The 21,062-nt window shown below is 34.4% G+C and overlaps 1 protein-coding gene across 1 annotated transcript in view; it reads right to left on the bottom strand.

The window, feature by feature from the left end:
* Nucleotides 1-8,959: 8,959 nt before the first annotated feature.
* LOC150097744 (cysteine-rich motor neuron 1 protein-like) overlaps nucleotides 8,960-21,062 on the bottom strand; it is a 168,632-nt gene continuing 156,529 nt past the window's right edge. The window contains exons 12-13 of the mRNA XM_090407273.1: nucleotides 18,259-18,447; nucleotides 8,960-12,362 (exon numbers count right to left, since the gene is read on the bottom strand). Coding sequence (XP_090263399.1) covers nucleotides 12,073-12,362; nucleotides 18,259-18,447 — 479 coding nt within the window. The 3' untranslated portion in view covers nucleotides 8,960-12,072. The remainder of the gene's footprint in view (nucleotides 12,363-18,258; nucleotides 18,448-21,062) is intronic.

Raw genomic sequence — 21,062 nt, 5'->3', positions numbered from 1 at the left:
CATCAACAACAACCATGGGTCCAATGCCTAGGTGTCTGCTGCCATCTTGATATGATTCTGTTTTGTGCAAGATGACTCAATTTGTGTATAGAGTTTCTGCACCATTTGACAATGTCATCGCCCCATTCTCTGTTTGGTCTTCCTCTTTTGTTCTTTCCTTCAATCATTCCAAACAGAAACGTTTTTAATTTTCTCTCATCATTCATTTTCTATATATATATGGCCAAATAGACGTAGTTTCCTTTTGATTATTTTCTGGATCAGGTTTTCTTTTGGTTGTATTCGTCTGTAGATTTCCTCATTGTTCACTTTCTATATCCAGCTTATTCTCAAGATCTTTCTATAGCACTTCCTCTCAAATGCCAATATCCTTCTTTAAGATTCTCTCAGGAGTACCCAGGCCTCTCATCCATAGAGCATGCTGCTGAAGATACAGGTTTCTACAAAGTGCAGTTTAGTTTGCATCTTTATAGCTCGGCTCTTCCATATTTTGTCCATGGCTTTTAAAATAGTTGTTGCTCTGGCTATTCTAATTTTTTGGGGTCAAGTTATGCATCATGTGGCATCCAAGATATGTGAAGTGTTCCACATTTTCCAGTTGAAATCTGTCTATTGTAACTCTATTCAGTAACTCCTGTTGTCCGAATATCATTGTTTTAGTTTTTTCAAAGTTGGCGTTTAGTCCATAGCTTTTTCCTTCTGTTTATGGTGTTTGCAATGTCTGTTCCAGCCTTGCTGCGTCTTCTTCAATCATCAGGACGATGTCATCTGCAAAAAGAGGTAGTTTATTCTCATGCCATTTATTGAAATGCCTCCACCTTCTTTAATTTTATCTAGTGTTCTTCCCAGATGTGTGATGAAGATGATTGGTAATATTGGGTCCCCTTGTCTTGTGCCTTGACTAGTGGCAAACCAATCTCGTCTCCTGTTCTGATTTTTGCTTGTGTTTGGCTGTTTATATCTTTCAGCAGGCGAATCAATTTATTGTCCACACCATATGATTCCAAAACAGCCCATGCTATATTTTGGTCAATATTATCAAATGCTTTTTGGAAGTCCACAACACAGCAATATATCTTTTTGTTCTTTCTTCAAGCTTTCTCTGCTATTAGTCTTAGTGCGAGTATTTATTGCACTGTACTTCGATCTTGTCGAAATCTGGCTTGCTCATCCAGAAGATGTGCCTCCATATGCCCCTTCAGGCGTTCTGTTAGTATTTTCATCAGCACTTTGCCAAGATGACTCATTAATTAATAGTTCTGTAATTGGTGCATTCCAAAGCACTGCCTTTCTTATGAAGAACAACCAAGACCGATTTTTTCTACTCTTCGGGGGCATACCCTGATCTCCATATTTCGTTACATAGCTTATGTATTTCTTTTGCAACTGATTCTTCCCCATATTTTAGCATCTCGCCTATTATGTTGTCATTTCCAGGACTTGTTATTCTTGAAATGTTTTATAGCCTTATTCACCTTCTCTTCAAAGATCTCTGATGGTGGAGAGATTGCTTTTAGTTCTTTGATTACTTCTGTTGCATTATCATTTAGTTGATTTTTATATAGTTCGCTGCAATATCTTGTCCATCTGTGTATGATTTCTGTCTTGTCCATCAATACTTTACCATTTTCATCTTTGACTGCTACTGATCTTGTTTGCCACTTCCTATTGATATTTCTTATAAGTTTGTAGACTGCTCTAGTTTTGTGTTCTCGATAGTACTGTTCAATGTCTTTGCACTGGTCCTCCAACCATTTGGCTTTATCAGATCTTGCTGCTTTCTGTACTTCATTGCATTTTTAACGGTATAACTCATCTGCTGGCCACTGAATTATCTCCTTTAAGTTTCAGTTCTCTTTTCTCTTGTACAGGTTTCCTGAGTTATCCATTTCTTGTTGATCTTTTCTCTTTCAGGAATTACTTCCTCTACTGCTTTTTTTTAGCACTGTAGTCAGTCGTTCTGCTCTTGTATTTATATTTTGTTTTTCACTTAGGGTCTTAAGTTTAGTTTCCAATATGTTCTGATATGCTGTTCTTAGCCTGTCTTCATTTAGTTTTTGAGATGTCTCTAGCTTTCTGGAACTTTCCTTTGTACTTCTGTTTCAGTTTTATATTCACAATCACTAAGCTGTGGTCAGCTCCTTGGAATGATCTGCACTGTTGAACCGAGGTTCTCCATTTCTGGTATATTAATATCAGGTCAATCATATTCCTGCATGTGCCATCCAAGGAGCGATACGTCCATTTACGACAATCTTTTTGCAATATTCCAAATTTGGAATTTGGTATTGCAAATCATCAGGTTGTTATCTGTGGCAAATTCTAGATGTATCTCTCCACGTTCATTTCTTTTTCCATATCCAAATTTTCCCATAACCTTTTTCCATCCTGTGTTATTTTTGCCAATCTTTGCATTCCAGTTTCCTCCAGTGATGAGTATATCCTGCTTCGGCACCTCATCAATTACTAGTGTAGATGCCTGTAAAATCTCTCAATGTTTCCATCTGCATTCTCTGTAGTGGGCGCATATATTTGAATGGTTGTGATATTAAATGGTTGGGCACTGAATCTTACAACCATTATTCTTTCACTAACTGGTTTGTATCCTATCATTGCCTGACAGGCCTTGTTCCTTAGCAGGAAACCTATGCTTGCTTCATGCTTACTTTCATTTCCTGACCAAAGAACTCTTCCACCATTTGATTCTCCTGACACTGTCCATCTCATTTCTGAAATACCCAATATATCACATCTGTATATGCATATACAAAATAAAAAATAAAAATTTTTTTTCCTAATTAGTAACCAATTTATTAATAAATTTACGTATTAAAAATATTTCACCACGAATTTCTGTGTATCTCACAGAAATAACACGAGCAAGCATACGATACACTGCCCAATCGAGCAGTGTCGGAATGACTTGTAACATGCAATCACAAGCGCAAACGAATATTGATGAGTCTGGCTGCATTTGGCCAAACGCGATAATCGCAGTGTATTTGTTTCATGTAATGATAATTGAAAAAAATAATTCTTTTCATATTTTCAACAGTGACACTCGTCATAATTCAGCCTTGTATCTATAATAAATAAATAATTATATGCTATTTTAACGGAATAAAATAGGATTTGCAAAAAATAGTTCACCCTCACCACGAACACACACCAATAATAAAAGTTTCCTATCTCACAGAAATAACGCACGCAAGCATATGATACGCTGCCCAACCGAGCAGTGTTTGGAATGACTTGTAATGTGCAGTCAAAAGTCAAACGAATATCGGTGAGTCTTGTTGCGACTGGTCAAATGTGATAATTCTGACACTGCGGTAGATCACAGTGTTTGTTTCATAATCTAAAGCATTAATCGAACAATTCCAATTATTAACTATTCAATCACTGTCGAAACATAAGCTGTAACCTTTAACATGTTGTAAGCATTGTTATTATTTATAAACACAAAATTAAATTTTTTCATTTTTTCCTTGGGGGTGCTGCAGTGTCACAGTGCTTATGTATGGGCTGTCACTGGAATACAGTAATCCCACTATCCAATCACAGTGGGAAATCAATCTTCTCATGAGATAATGATGGGTCAATTATATGATGTCATAGCAGAAGTCAGATGACACAATCCATTCAAGAGTTAATTATTTGAAGGTTGAATAATTGAGATATAATTAAAATATTAGATTACTGTCACTTTCAAAATCCTCTGGCAATATCATTTTTAGAAATGACATTAACATTAGTAAATGGTTAAAGCAGTTCATCAAAATATATTTAAATATGTACAAATGCAACTGGCCAAGTAAAAGTGATCTGTAAAATTGAAGACTTCACAAATAATCCAGTTACACATTTCTAGTTAATCATATCTGGTATAGTTGATTACAGGGATGTTCTTATGCGGCCCCATAGATGTCTAATATATGGGCTGCATAAAGCTAATATATCTTTGGCTATCTATTTAAAAATCTGTGACTACACAGTTGTGAAATATGCTCACATTTCCTTTTAGTTCATCAACCGAGACAAAGCTGGAAACTTGATTACAAACTGTTGATGCTAAATATATATACTGAAGAGCCAAAACATCATGACCACATACCTAATATGATATCACCAAAATAGCTCTTATCTGGCGAGGCATCAACACTACAAGATTTCTAAAGATTTCTTGTAGTATCTGGTACCAACATGCAATAAGAAAATCCTTTAACTCTTGTAAGTTACGTGGTTGAGCTACCACAGAGCAGATGTGCTGTTCCAACAGCACATCTGTTCCATAGATGCTTGATTAAATTGATGTCTGGGGAATTTGGAGGCCAGAGCAATACCTGGAAGTCTTCCTCGTGTTCTGCAAACCATCCTTGCTAAATCCAGGCAGTGGCACATATCCTGCTGAAAGAATTCGTCTGAAAATTGAGACATAAGTGGAAGAATTCATTATCAAATATTAATACTAGAAACATCTTCATTTAATATTTTTATTGTAAAATTTTTAGCTAAGTTTCATAGCCATTGTTAATAAATTTATAGGAAAACTCAAAAAATAACTTATTATTATGGGCAACTCCAAGGAGTTCTTAGACTTATTGAGGGAGGCCCTAAACAATCATATCAACTATCCAACATTTGCACAGTATCTCACTTTGCTTGAACTCATTCACAGTCATCGCACCCACAATAGACTCTGGCAACCTATTTCACTCATTCACTATTCTCCAAGCAAAAAGCCTGATTCTAACACCCTTGCTAACCACACTCTTACTCAAGTTTCATGGATGGCCCCTAGTTCTCCCACCACCAGACCTGTTCAAATATTCCTTTTTATTACTCTTTTAAAAATCCTTCAGTAATTTGTATGTCTCAATCATATCACCTCTTTTCCACCTGTCAACCAGTTCTGCAAATCCACAAATCTTCAACTAGTTCTTAAGGGTCATTCCATAGACCTGCTACCATCTTGGTCACTTGCCTCTGGATCCTCTCCTCCTCATTGCCAAGAAACCCTGGTGCCCAGATCTTTGCACAGTAGTCAAAATGTGGTCTTACCAAGGCTTGATAAAGAGGAACAATAGCTGGCTGGTCTCTGCTAGATAGATATGCTCTAGATCAGGGGTCGCCAAACTTCTTTGACCATCGACCCCTTCAAGAGTTTCTTGACTTTTTATTGACCCCCTCTATTTTACTATTACATAATTATAATAGGACAAGCAAAAGAGACGCTTATGTGAGTTTTGAGATTGTTTATTTTATAGTTACAGTGTTTATTGTATGTACAATATAGTATATATTATTATATTGGCTTAATGTCCAAGGGATACGTTTTTGTTTTTGACGTCCTCCTTAACATTACATATTTGATAGGAGGGATAAATAAAATATAAAATTTAATTTAGATAACAATAATACAATCTTCCTTACATATATGAAAATAAGACTTTTAGTAAGTTAGCATACAATTTACTAACGTTGTCAATGTGAAGGGTGTACTTCGTTGCTGGGCAGGAACCACCGACATCCATTTATTGGTAAATATGTTATTTTGGCCTACTTGATTGGCTTCCGTAACTATTTTCATGACCTTTCTCCATCTTACAGGTCCTATTCATGTCACTGTTCCCACGATTCGCTCTTAATTGCGTTACCATTCAGGATGGAGGTAATCCAAGTTAACCGAATTAAATATTACCCGTAGATTGATGTCTTATATTTTTCTATCGACCCCTAACAATGTTACATCAACCCCTGCTCTAGATAAAGCATGGCTTGCTAAATCGGATTTGTTGGGTTCATTAAGAGAAATGTATACAAATTCTGGTAACTTCTTGAGGTTTAGGACAACAGCCATAATTATCTTTTGATAGTTTTTGTATTATAACCATTTGCACTAAAGGTAGTGCTGATAATAAACAGTTCTTTGTTTAAAAAAGAGAATTTGTGGAACAAATTTTATGAGCTCTGTCAACTAAGGATTTGATTACAAATCATAAAAAAAGGAAGACCATTGTTATCTTCTCTTTTAGGGTAAATTTGATTCTTGGGTTAATTGAATTAATTTTTCTAAGAAATTTATGAAGATCAGATAGAGAAGTTCCATACATCAAACACATCAACATATCTGTATCAAACTGATGGTTTACGTGAAAAAACTGACCAGTTGTAATTCATGATAAGAATAATTATTTTAGAAAACTTAGTTTTCTACTTCGAAATCATTCTACGTACAGAAGCATTGATAGGTAGATTCGACCACAATCACACGTCAATAATCTTAATAGCCTCTTAGATGAAGTTTATTCTTAGGATGAAGAAACAGTAAAGAGACTAAAAGTTCATCATGCTTTTGCTCCAAAACTGTAACTTTCCTAAATTGTATAAAGATGATATGCTGTTGAGACCTATTATGAACTGCATAGGATGCCTTACATATAAAATTTCAAAATATTTATCTAATCTTCTTTCTACAATTACTGGAAATTCTGCTTTCTTCATTAAAATAACTCAACACATCTTAAGAATAAAATTTAGGGATTATCCTTCCAACACACAATCTACTTAGTTTTGATGTAGTCTTGCTCTTTAAAAATATCTGACAGATACAGTTGATCTGTTTTACAAAGACTTTCCTCCAGATATTGTAAAATTATTCGACTTCGTAATTAATTCAGGATACTTTAGATACCAGAAGAAACTATATAAATAAACAGATCAAGGGAACAACTCTAGCCAATTACTTGATGGACATTTCAAACAACATATTCTGGACATTTACTAAAATAAAGAGCCAAAAGGCTTCAGTTTTCGGTGATGCAAATTTATATAAATCAAGTGGATATTAAATCCAGTATTATTTCAAAGACGAATGTAGAAACTATGAAAGTTTCATAAAATAAAAGTTGACCAGAGAGAGCTTAAGGGAATGCACTCGCCGGCATTGACAAGTGTATTACAACCAGTTCGAAACAGCTTGCCACTTTGAGCACTTGCCCAAGTGTCCATATATATTCACCTTCTATTGGTCCATTTTGATAAGGTTTCTCTGGCCTGACAGCTGTTTCGAACTGGTTGGTTCTCCTCGGAGACTAGGCAGAAACCTTAAGAGAGTAAAAGCTCTCATTCATTACTAAGGAACTTGAAATGTTGGAGAGGTATATTTCGTAAGTAAACTCTCAGTCGGTGTGTAAAGTATTTACTAAAATAAAGAGTACTTTCAATTAAATTGCTCTTTTTTGAGTTTTCCTATAACTGTATAAAGAGTGCTTTCAATTAAATTGCTCTTTTTTGAGTTTTCCTATAACTGTATAAAGAGTGCTTTCAATTAAATTGCTCTTTTTTGAGTTTTCCTATAACTGTATAAAGAGTGCTTTCAATTAAATTGCTCTTTTTTGAGTTTTCCTATAACTGTATTTGACAATGGCTATGAAACTTAGTCGAACATTTAATATTTTATTATAAAATTTAAGTGTTTCTGGTATTAAAATTTTATAATGAATTCTGAAAGAAGGCACAACCGGAAGGAATTATTACCGTTGTCATGAACAGATGTACCTGGTCTGCAATGTTTAGATAGGTGGTAGATGCCATAGTTTCCTGCACATTATTATTATTCGTGACACCTCCAAGGAGTTCGAAGACATCGCAGGAGGACACCTACTATGCAACTGTCTCCACTACTATACCGAACCTCTACTACCAATCATCTCCATCAACACCCACCACAACTACTATTTTTTTGTCTGTAAATTGCGTGTTCTGAAGGGCAGATTTGTCTGTATGCGGGATAAAAAACCGAAGTTTCTGGGAGAAAAAACCCTGCTACCTCCGTATGAGATCAGCTAACTCACCTTCGATTGAAAAAGTCCACAAAGATTCCTCCCATCACAACAAGAATCGAACTTAGGCCTTTTCTAATTGAAGGGTGCAACGTACCATTGTTCTTCCAATTGTGCTAGGGAGGCTGTATGAATGACTGAACCCAGTGTTTCTCAGTAGAACATCTCTCAAAGCATTACACTCTCTCCACTGGCGTGTTTTTATCCCACAGTACCAACACTTCTCCAGGTAAACGTTGCAGAAGTATCCAGCCGTCCACATGGTGCAACAGAAAATGAGATTCATCAGACCCGACAACTTTCTTCCACTCAAGCAAAACTAGTTTTGATGGTCATGTGTCCATTTGTGGTGTTTTTGACAGTGTTTCGAGGTTGGCATGGGTACTCGGAGTGGCCTGTGGCTATGCAGTCACATAACACCTGTCATTAGCATTCAAATTACTGAACAAGATGCACCCCAGTAACCCTTCAGTTGGTTCGTAGCATCTGGGATAGCCTTTGCTAACCATGAGCATCAGTGATCCATGGTTGTCCCACACCTTGTCAGCAGTTCATGGGTTTTCCCTCCTCAGACCACTTTTTTGAAGGTACTTACCATGGCTGACTATGAGTAGCCCACAAGCCTTGCTGTCTAGGAAATGCTTTGACCAAGTAGTCTGGCCGTCACAATTTGGCCTTTGTGAAATCAGTCCACTGCATTTCCTATCTGAAGAACAAGAATAACACTGATTAACAGAGTGCAGTATCAGGTGTTCTGCTTCAAGTTGCAGAGAAATGTTTTTCTAAACGAGTAAGTTCATAAGCTTTATATTTGTAAATGTATTTGGACACTGATTTCTACTTTCCTCATAAGATTTTAGCATAAGGCATTTTATGCTATATCTAACAAACTATAATTTCTGAAGTTATTTTGACTATTCAATAAATATCTTCTATAGTTTTCCTTTGCACTAAATTAAGATTATTTTAAAAAAATTAAAATTAATAAAAACCTATTAGTCCACTCAGTTCTGATGTACTATAGGTTTGCAGTCTTCCAAGGGTGAAAGACTCCACATATACACAATTAGTACTAAAAAAATCAACATGAAAACTAAATGAAACTTTCTTCAAAATTCCTACTAAATTGCATCAATTTTTATTTATCTGCATTTACATTTGTGGCTTTATTTTCATTCAGTGGCTTAAAACATTATAGCAACTAAAATATATTCATCATGAGTTTCAAGCTCCAATTTTGATTTTAAAAAAATTACTATTACTAATATTTAGTAGCTTATTCACATATGACTTCTATTTAACTAAATTAATAAGTAACTTTAATATATTTTATGTTAAAAGAACTAACATATTGAAGGCTGATGTTAAATTCTTTCCTTGGGACATTCATAGGTGGGCAATCTGCTTAATTCTTTTTAATGTCACAGGTGGAGCCATTTAAATCAGCATTATAATAAATGCTCAATAATTTAAAAAAAAATGCGAATGAATAGTACTGGATCATTTGCATAATAACCACACAAAAAAACTAAACAGCAATGTTATTATCAAGTTCTGTCACATAAATAGAATAAGATCCCTAAGGAAAGAAAATGAAACTGGGCTATTTATCAAATATAAAAGAATACTCGTGCATTGAAATTTATTTCCACACAACTGTGCGTAAGATTAAGTTTTAAAACAAATCATACCAACCAATACCTCAGATATTCAAAGATAATTAAGAAATAGATCATCATATATACTAACTAAAAGCTCTGGGTAAAACAAAATCGTTATGCAATAAAAAAAAAAGTTCTTTTAAATTGACCAGATAAACTAAAGATGTATACAAACACACAAAAAACAGTTCTACAATTATATTTATCACAATGATTCCAAAACCCTGACAGCTATTATTTAAGTTTCTAATAATATAAAACTCAAATGCATAAGGCAAGATATCTAATGCACCCCTCTCCCTTTCACAGAGCAAAAGTGAAGCCAGCTTCAGCACTGTCAAAAATTTATGCTTCAGGACTGTCCAAAATCATTCAGTGACATTTTTTTCAGAAAAATCCAGTGATTTCAATCAACCCACTATACAATGCACAAACTCAACAGAAATATAACTAATAATTACTCAATAGCCATGCCATAGTAGCAGTGTAAGTGTTTTTAGAGATCTGCAACACATAATAAATTTAGCATTTAGCTACACACACAATATGCATTGATTTCAGTGGGATATAAAACCATTAAATGCAATGTCCATTACCATATAGGAGATATGATCAAAATTTTCCATATTTTGAGTACTATGGCACTAATTTCTAGTATAGCAGATTATATTACACTATCTATTCTACATGGAATAATTATATACTATCATTATGCAAATTAAAATATTACAATGTTTCAAATGTGACTTCTTCTTTTTTTTAAATCTTATCAAAGAAAAGTAGTCTTTTTTTAGTACTTCAAAATCCATGTAATCATATATTTTGTATAACATTCACTGGAAGATGGGAATGGAAATTATGGTCTTACAATAATTCAGTGAGGCATATTAGCAGGTGCATATCTGAAAAAGATGATGAGCAGGACAGTTAAAATGGTTCTGTTTGTAGAACGTCTGTTAGCCTTTCAGGAAGCAGGACAAACAATTTTAAAAGTCTAATTGTAGTATTCATGAATTAAACTGGATGCCCCAGTATTTAGATGGAGTAACCAATTCAATTCAAGAAAATAAAATTAGGGTTTAAATTCAGAAATACCACAACCAATAAATTTTAACTGTTAAATGGAAAGAGAGCTATACTCATAGTTATATAAGAATCTGAAAAGCATCTGAAAAGTAACATTTTGACTAATTCAAATTTGAAGAAAGTTGAAAGGTAAAACAAGAATTAGTTATTTGCACATACTGCCAATGAAATAAACACAACAACGCAGCAGCTGTGCCCTGGTGATAATACTAGCCATTGTGTCAAAATTATGAGTTTGACCTGAACAAATTTCAAGTATTAGTCAAGGTTTATTCCAAAATGGATCTCAATCCATCTATGCATTTGTGAACTGAACTAAAAAATATATACATTCATTACATTTACTGTGTCAATATATTGCAGCATGATATGCTCCATGACTGCATGATTTGTAAATTTGATAACTTAAGTGGCATAATATTCCCAAGACAGTGTCATGTGTTCTGCTAAAGCATTAAAAAAAAATAAGAAAAAAAAAGTCAAAAATGGTCCTGAAATTTTTTTTTCCATAATTAAAAAAAAGGGGGGATTCATCGGTGAAATGACAAAATTGTAACCGTAAAATTCATAAGAATCTTATGGTTTGAGAATTTTTAGTTATTGATTGCACCTTTTTGAGCTAGGGATCAGATATATATACATCAACAAATAAGATATTGAAGTAAAGCTCTGTAGAAACTAGTAGCATGCTAACATTCTCTTCATCTTTTCTCATGGCTCAAAAACCTGGACTGACATCTGGAACATTACAGCAATTTTCTTCAGTAAAACAGAACACTGAATTTCTGATGTTGCAGCTAATCCAGCTTCAAAATGTTTATAATTTACATTCTAATAAAAATCTGACAAAACTTTTTTTTTTTTTCAGATCCAAACTTTTTCTATTTGCATAATAGTTAACTAACATATGGTAGCAACAGCAATGTATATCTGTAGTCTGAGAAAATAGTATGTACATATGTAAATATAGTAAAAAAATTATATATTTATTAAAAATACTTTATAAGGCATATTTATTCTTTCTGCAGTTTTTGAAAGCCAGCAGCATGGAAGACAAGAATATCCATTATAACAAGAAAAAAATAACTTTAAATAAACTGTATCATCAACACTTCTGAAATGTTATTTCACAACCCTAGGCAAAAAAACATTTTAAATAGGTAATACTTGCATGGAACACGAGATACAATAAAACAGGAGAACCTGAGACCAGCACAGGAACATTTTGTACATTTATTATCACTCAGCATGGCAATGTAATGTCAGCTGCAATTTTCTTTTAAAATGTGCATCATTATTTACATGTAATGCTAAAAATCACACTTAAAAACTTCATTAAAATAGGACAGATTTAGAGCCCAAGTGTTTCACAAGAAAAGTTTTGGGCTTTATATGTGTGTGTGTGTGTGTGTGTGTGTGTGTTTTCTTTTTGATTTTCAAAAAAACCTTCCTTTCACTTTTCACTTGATAATTAAATACATTCAAACAATATTTTTTACAGTTGTTATGCTTTGCACATTGTCATTCAGTTTCTTCAGTTCTGAAGAGGTATATAAAGCTTTAGTGCTGTTGTCAGTCTTTATGGCACCCTGAAGCTCAAGGTTCACTGACTTGGGTCGTTGAATTGGCAAACTGGCTGGAGATAGAGGCATGTTTTTCTTCTGCTTTAAAATAATCAGGATGAGAAGGCCAATAATCAGCAGAAGAAGAATAACAACAGATGCAGATATAATTACTGTAGCAAGGGATAACTTGGATCCTACTGAAGAATCTGCAAAAAGTTTTAAAAAAATCTTAGTGGCAAAAAGTTTTCATATTAAGGGTTGTTCGAAATTAATAGTCTTGGTGAGAAAGAAATAAGATACATTATTAAATTTTATTTGTACTAAGTTTGAACATTTAGCTATTTTACCCAGCAAGCTCACATGAAGGATATGTAAATGAAATGGGTCATTCTCGAGCATGGGGGAGGGATGTATATCTACATTGCTGCCATGATAACAGTAACAGAAACAACATATTTATAAAATTAAAAAAACTGCTGAATACTGCTAATTTTAAAACATGGTAGTGTGGGTGAAGAATGCTGAATGATATTTTGTTAGAGATCCTATATGTCATTTATTTATTAAATATATATATTAAAGTCAATAAATCATAGTTGTCATTAATTTTCATATAAAAGATGAGGGCAAGACTCCATTAAATATACACATTAATTTCATAGTTAATACAATTATGTCACTGTAATATAGTTGGCATTATTGTTTATGTTACTATTACAACTCCAAGGACTCATTGAAGGAGGATATTCTACTAGATCTAATTTTCACAACTTACCATTTCCACTCTTTATTCAATCCACTAATTACATTCACCACCAATAGTATTTTTTGTCAATAAATTATGAGTGTTCCTGTTGGCTGATTTGCCTGTATGCATGATGAAAAACCTTGCTATTTCTTTATGAGATTAGCAAACTCAGGTCCTTTCCAAATGAAGAGTGCAACGTACACTTCAACTTTTCCTTTTTCATTATGTCAGTGGCTTTCTCTAAAGCCTCAAAAAATTCCTTCATAGGCATAGATAAGTCTCATTGTCCAGTTCCCCATTATGATATTTGCCCACATAACTACTTGATATTGTCTGCCATTCAAGAAGATTATTTAGTGTTGAATACTATAGCTACTGCTTCTTTTTCATGATTGCTTGAATATAGCATTTTGTATTTATTGTTCAGAAAGATCTCAACCTCACCAATTGTTGTCTTTTTTGTTTCAGTCACCTATTATGTCGATCTGATACTTATCCAATTCCTCAGCTAGCTCCATTTCTTTGCCATTCAGGCTTCTTATGTTGATAGTACTGATCTTGAACGCTGGTGATGTCGAGTTGGGATGTGTTTCAGGATTTGTTCCAGTAGCTGACTCTTCACTGTTTGTCCCTGGTGAAAACAATAGGGAGGGCCTTGTTTAACCAGGTGATGCCCCAGCCGGCATGAAATTCTGCCATGTTGTACCATCATTTTATGTTGTGGTTTAAGCCAATAAGAATACAATTTGGTCAGCTAAATCCAACTCTTGTTTGTTCAGTATCCAGGTAGATACCTAACAGGGAAGACCACGAGAAGGTGAGAATTGGATATTAGGTCAGAAACCTTGGTCTGTTCTCCATGTACTGTTCTCTGGTGAGACAAATACAATAAACACAAAATAATAAAAAAGAAAGAAAGAAGGAAAGAAATGGAATATGAGAATCTTTAAGAGAGATTTGTTTGATAAAGGCAGTTGGTGCTTTCAAATCATTATCATCATTCTGATAACTTCTGATTAATCTAAACACCTCCTGTTCTTATTTTCTGTGGTATGTTCCTTTCTAATATGTTTACAACCCACTTTTTTATGGCTCCATACGTATCTCAGGAATTTCATCTTATTTCTATGATTGTCTTCTTCAATATGGTTGGTTCTCTTTTATTTCATGCATGGCAGCTTTTCTTTCTCTCCAATTTACTCCTAGTAATACTCTCCAATGATACATTTCAAATGCCTCTTTTCCAGTCACACTGTTATAGTCCAAGACTCACAGTCATATAAAATATGCTCCAAAAACGTTTTTATAAATCTTTTCTGTATATCTTTACTTATCATACTTATAATAAATGATTTCTTTTTCTTTAATAGTTCTTCATATTTCCAACTTAGTTACATCTTCAGTCTTCCTGAATAGGTCCTCCAAGATATATGAACACTTTTACTTGTTCAATATTTTTACCTGTAATTACTATTCTATCTGTCTCATTTTGTTCTTTTGAACCATTATTTTAGCTTTTACTGCATTTATCTTAACTCCATGATCAGATAAAACACCATCCATCTTAGATAATATCTGTTTTAAATCCTGTTCATTCTTAGCTGAGACATAGAATAATGATTACAGGTAACTCTAATCGGATAACTGTAGGTGACAGACACTTCACCTACAGTTATCCCCCTCCCCTCCCCAATTTCTTCTTGTTATCACTTTCATTGCATTTAAATAGCTTTAAAATGAAATATAAGATCTGACAATGTTGGAGTGCTGATAAAAACAAATTTGGAAGAAAATTGTTGATCAGAAGTATAGGAAGTTAGTACAGTAATCGACTATTTATCAGACATTCAAAACAACTCTTCAATTAACTGACACTTATAAGTCTAAATTTCTAAATTTTATTGGAAGTTTTTTTTCCACTTGGTTAGACTATAATAAATTTAGTTTAATCCTTTATCCAAGCGTAAGCAAACAAAGTTTGCGCCCGAAAATATCTTCAGGACTGAGGTAAGGTGGTACATCCCTTGGCAACTCATAGCAAAGGTGGACCACGCTCTCATCACTCCTTGTCTCAGTATTTCCCATAATGCAAAGCACATCTCCTTGCTTTTTTAAGGGAAGGGCCACTATCCAGACTGGTTTCGACCTTTATTGAGGTCACGTCCAGAGTAATTTAATAATATGGTGGTACACCGGTTTACAACTTGTATAGGTAAATATGACCTCTCCATTGCTTCTGCCTTAGTATCACCACTCTGGGTCTGCCTCCCACTGACAAGAGTTCAATAAAGGTCGAAACTGGTCTGGGTAGTGGCCCTTCCCTTAATGCATAGTAGTATGCATGTCTGCAAAGAGATGTGCTTTCCATTATGGGAGATACTGAGACAAGGAGTGATGAGAGCTTGGTCCACCTGTGAGTGATGAGAGCTTGCTACGAGTTGCCAAGGGATGTACCACCTTACCTCAGTCCTGAAGATATTTTCGGGCGCAAACTTTGTTTGCTTACACTTGGATAAAGGATTAAACTAAATTTATTATAGTCAGTCACTGTATATAAGACAGTGTTCAAACCAATTTTAACTTATGAATTTGACAGGTTTAAATAAAATTATATTTATCCTTCCTAATATGATAAATTAAAAAAAATTAAAATAAAAACTGAATGATATAGAAAATTGTTTCTATAAGATCTGACAATGTTGGAGTGCTGATAAAGACTAATTTGGAGAAAAATTGTTGATCAGAAGTATTATAGTTTATTTATTTATTTATTATCACAAAAATTAATCTGTATAAAATAAGTCAAACATTCTGTAATGATATTTTGAGATGTTCTTGCTGGTTATGTAGATAAACAGGTATATATATATTTTTTAATTTGTATTTCTTCCTGGATGAATGTACAATCAGGAGATAGTTATTAAGAACTTTAACAGTAAGTAGTGCTTACCATAACATTTTTGAAGAAATCTAAAAATTTAATTAAGAAAAGGGGAAAAAATGGGGGAACTAATTCTTTTAGATCTTAAAACATGTATTCTTAGATATGAAATAACATACTATATTTGTACATATTTTAATCAGAAGAGCTCTTTGTGATTGGGACCCAATTTTATGTTTAGACTAATTATTTTGTATAATTGGTTTAATTGTTTACTGATATCTAACTAACTATAATAACCAGGTTAGGAAAGGATGAAAATCTTACAGAATTGGTGGCTGGGCCATATGGCTTGATCTGATAGTTTAGCTCGAATAATAACTTAATTTCTGGCGAAGGGAAAAAAAAAACACATCTGGATGACCCAGCACCACCTGGATAGATAATATTAGAAAATGGGCTAATTCTTTGTTCTCACCTTGTTAAGGAGATCCCAAGACCTATCCTTCACAAAACCATATTGTCCATTATAGAGTATCATGTTCCTATCTATCCAGAAAATAGTTCCACTGCATAAAGGAGGTTCCAAGACTGCTGTTGAAAATTACCGGCCAATCAGCATATCAGGAATTGTTATCAAGGTCTTGGAGAAAATAGTCAAGAGAAAAATACAGGATTGGATAGATGAAAATGGGATACTGTATGGGGGACAACATAGTTTTGTGAAGGGTAGATCATGCTTCAGTAACTTGCTCACGTTTTATAACACAGTGACCACTGAACTGGATAGGGGTAATGGGTTTACAGTGATTCTACTGGGCCTTGCTAAGGCCTTTGACAGGATACCACATGGAATTCTAATCAGTAAACTGCAGCATATGAGGATGGATAGGAAGGTGGTTGATGGAGAGATATCAGAGAGTGGTTTATTCAGGAGTAGAGTCCAAAAGACGGCCTGTGACTAGTGGTGTGCCGCAGGGTTCTGTTCTTGGACCACTACTTTTAAATTTGTTCATTAACGATATAGGAAAGGATCTGAGAGGAAGTGTTCACTTGTTTGCTGATGATGCAAAGTTGGGTAGAGCAATAGTGAGTGCATAGGATGACAAAATTTTGCAAGATGATTTGGATAGTTTGGAGGACTGAGCTGAGGAAAATTGATGTCAATTTAATGTGGCAAAGTGTAAGGGTTATGCATTTTGGGGTGAAAAGATTAGCAGCAGTATATCACATTGGTGAAACCATACTCCAGGAGATTGATGAGGCTAGGGATTTGGGAGTGTTGGTGGATAGGGAGTTGAAGTTTAGGGGGGCACATTGCAAAAGTGGCTAAATCAGCTCATCAAGTCATTTGGTTGCTGAAAAAAATACTTTAACAAGCAGAGACAAAACAGGTTATTGTTCCTCTGTATTGAGCCTTGATAAGACCCCATCTAGACTGCTGTGCCCAGATATGGGTGCCAGGGTTTCTTCTCGATGGGGAGGAGGTGGAAAGGATCTAGAGATGAGTGACCAAGATAATAGCAGGACTATGGAATGAACCTTATGGGAACAGGTTGAAGATTTGTGGGCTGCAGAAATTGGTTGATAGGCAAAAAAGGGGTGATATGATTGAGACATTCAAATTACTGAAGAGTTTCTATAAGATTAATTCAGAAGATATTTTTGAGAATAGGACTGGTGGTGGGAGGACTAGGGGCCATCCATGGAAGCTTGATAAGAGTGTGGTTAGTAAGGGTGTTAAAGCTAGGTTTTTTACTTGGCGAGTGATAAATGAGTGGAATAAGCTGTCAGAGTCTGTTGTAGCTGCCATAACTGTAAATGAGTTCAAGGTGAAGTATGATAGAGTATGATAGATACTGTGTGAATGTTGAATAGTTGTTCTTGACATGATGTTAGGCCTCTGTCGATGAGTCTAAGGATGCCTTGGAACTGCCCGTAATAATAATAACAATAAACAGAATAGTTGATGAATTAGAAAAATAAAGCCTCCATAATAAGATACAATATAAGTGAGTTAATGCAGTCATTGGACTGGTTGGCTTGGTGCTTTACATACCAGCTCTGCAACCAACAGGCTGTGTATTTGAATTCCGTCATGAGCATGGCTGTTTGAAACTGTCTTTAGTGAAAGATGAATTTTATCAACCCAGTATGAGACCACTCTCCCACTCAATAAAATAATAAAAAATTATAAAAAAAAATTGTTTCTCCCAACCCATGGTAGTGATGTATCATTTACATCCTTTCTTGGGTAGGAGATACATAAAAAATTAAAGCATTTTAGAAGATTAAAATGTAACATCAAGGATATGATCCTGAAGAAATTTGAAGATAGAAAACGACATTAATTGTGTTGGACAACCATAATATGTGGTACATATATTGATAAATACACCTGAAAATGATGACTATAACAATCAAGATGGAGAAATTATTAATTTAACTCAACATCCATAGCTAATGTGCATACCTGTACAGTGAGGGCAACATTCCCCAGGTAGATGTACTACATCTTGGCACCACAATGCAGGACAAACTTTCTCTGTACACATTACCTGGCCTTTACTACAAAGACACTGAGTGCAGTCATTAATAATCCACTGGTCTCCATTACTGTAAGTTTTTCTTTCATATTCACAAGCGCCACCTTGCTGAATATCTAATAAAAAAATGCAATAAGTAATCAGTATTCAGTATAAAAATATGGCTGATAGAGAAAATATGACCAGGATGTTTTATTTCAATTACATCAACTATATATAGACTAAGATAACATTTGATTTTCTTGGAAACCATTAATAGTATCAAATGGAATTTAAGAAAAGAAAAAAAAGTCTAAAGGATACAATTAATTCATTAACCTTAACAACCATTCTTGAACATTAAAAGAAAAGCAATTTTTAATATTTTGGGTGATATTAGTACAAATGCTCTATATCAGTACAGTGATACAAAGAAACACACTCCATAGTAATCAAAGAAACAGAAAATACTGCAATTTGATTTATCAACTTTCATAGCAATTACTAATGAGCTCAATTTAAACATTGCCTGAGAACAAACCATGAGCTATGACACTGTTCAGCCTTCATATTTTATGTGTGTTCTCTACTGTTCAATTTTTAGGCACAAAAATCCCTCAGTAATTAGTATGCTAACTAAATTACATAGAATATCCACTAGCAACTCATAAAATTTAAACTTTCATTTATTTACTTAAAACCTATGTCTCATTCAGCTTTTACCATCACAATTGTCTAATTATATCAATTTTAAAATGAAAATTTATGTTTAGAAAAATAATTGTACTGTGTGTATTTTTTGCAATGCTCTACACAGCAAGGACTGCTATATTTTTGCCACTAAGATGCTGTCAACATTTTTTTACATTTTTTTGTGGGCATATACTGCAGTTAGTCCCCCCCCCCCACATACACACCTCCTGGTACTTTATATCATATGCTTTACAGAGCAAGCAAGCTTAAACAGAGACCATTATTACATTCTAACAATTTCTCAACTACATTATATGATCAAAAATATCTGGATGCCTGCTCATTCCAACTCTCACTGTAACATGAAAAGTATTAATATAGTGATCCACCTTTTGTTGCTATATACCAGCCTTCAATATTCTGGGAAGGCTTCTTCCACTAGATTTTGGCAGGTTGCTGCAGCGATTCCCTTGCATTATTCCAGAAGAGCATCAGTGATGTTAGTCACTGTTAGTGATTCAGCCTGGCTTACAATCAATGTTCCAATTCATCTCACAAGTGTTCGATGGGACTGAGATCAGGGAAATGTACAGGCTGAACAAGTTCTTGGACACCAATCTCATCAAACTATTCCTACACAGAATCCTTTCTTTCTTTCAAAATGTATTCCTGCACAGACTTGGCTTTGTGGATGGTGACACTTAGGTTGATACAGGAAAGGGCTTTTGCCAAACTGTTGCAATAAAGTTAGAAGCACAGAATTGTCTAGAATATCATTATATTAAGATTACCTACCACTGGAACTAGGTTGCTCCAGCCTGAACCATAAAAAACAGTTGCAGACTGTGGCCTCCTCTATGAAACTTCACAGTTGGCACAACACATTCAGGCAGGTAGTGTTCTCCTGGCATTCCACCAAACCCAGACTTGTCTGTTGAACTGTTGGATGGTGAAGCATGATTCATCACTCCTGAGAACATGCTTCCATTGCACCAAAGTTCAATGGCACAAGATTTGCATCACTCATCCAATGCTTGGTGTTGTCCTTGCTGATGTTAGGCATGTATGTGGCTGCATAGGCATGGCAAACCATGTTTAGCTCAAGATAAAAGTTATGGTACTGGCAGTGCTTGCAGAGGCATTTTGGAACTTGGTAGCAAGTGTTTCAACCAAGAAAGGCAATTTTTTTTTTGTGCCATGTGCTTCAGTACTAAGTAGTCCTGCTCTGTGATTTTATGTGGCATACTAGGTTGTGACTGTGCTGTTTTTGCTCTTAGGCATTTCTACTTCATTCCATTTCATTTATAGCTGAATAGCGCAGCTGCAGTGGGGAAGAAATTTCCAAAACTGAGTTGTTGCAAAGGTGGCATCCTATGATAGTACCATATCAAAAGTCACTGAGCTCTTCATTACGGTCCATTTTAACTTATTTTGCTTACGAAGATTGCAAGACTATGTGCTTACTTTTTCTTTCTTTTTTTTTTTTCTGTTCTGTTTTTTTGCTACTGAAGGCACTATGCCCAAATAATGGTTATGATTCCCTTGTTTTGTATGCGTAGAATTGCAACTTTTTACTTTTTTTTAAACATGATTTGATAGAAGTGTTCCAATTAAAGAATATTGCAATAAGTTTGAAGAATGGTGTAAAATATTTTTTTTTATTTTTTAAATATAGTACTCAACACCATAGTAACCCACTATCAACTAAGACAATGTTTACGAGCAGCAAAAACTAAAACCCTCAAAAACTAATAACTGAAAATACTTTTTTTAATTTATTTCTTATTTGAAATATTTAAATTAGTCTTTAATTACTGCTTTATTAAACTAAACACTTGTGAACAAAACGATATTCTGATAGCCAATTACTTATTTTTCAATGGCTAATGACAATATATTCAGACAGAAGGTTCTTCCAAGCTGCTTGCATTGTTTTGTTATTTATCTTGATTTATTATATTTATATGTCATATTATATTGGTGGGATTATGCTCTATAAAAATGATAATTCTAGGGATCTTGGAGTTTTAATAGATAGGAAGTTGAAGTTCAAGTGCCA

The sequence above is a fragment of the Typopeltis vanoorti genome, chromosome 17 (assembly GCF_054136105.1).
Source record: "Typopeltis vanoorti isolate ZY-2024b chromosome 17, IOZ_Tvanoo_1.0, whole genome shotgun sequence".
NCBI lineage: Eukaryota > Metazoa > Arthropoda > Arachnida > Uropygi > Thelyphonidae > Typopeltis > Typopeltis vanoorti.
This window is presented reverse-complemented; position numbering and strand designations above follow the sequence as displayed.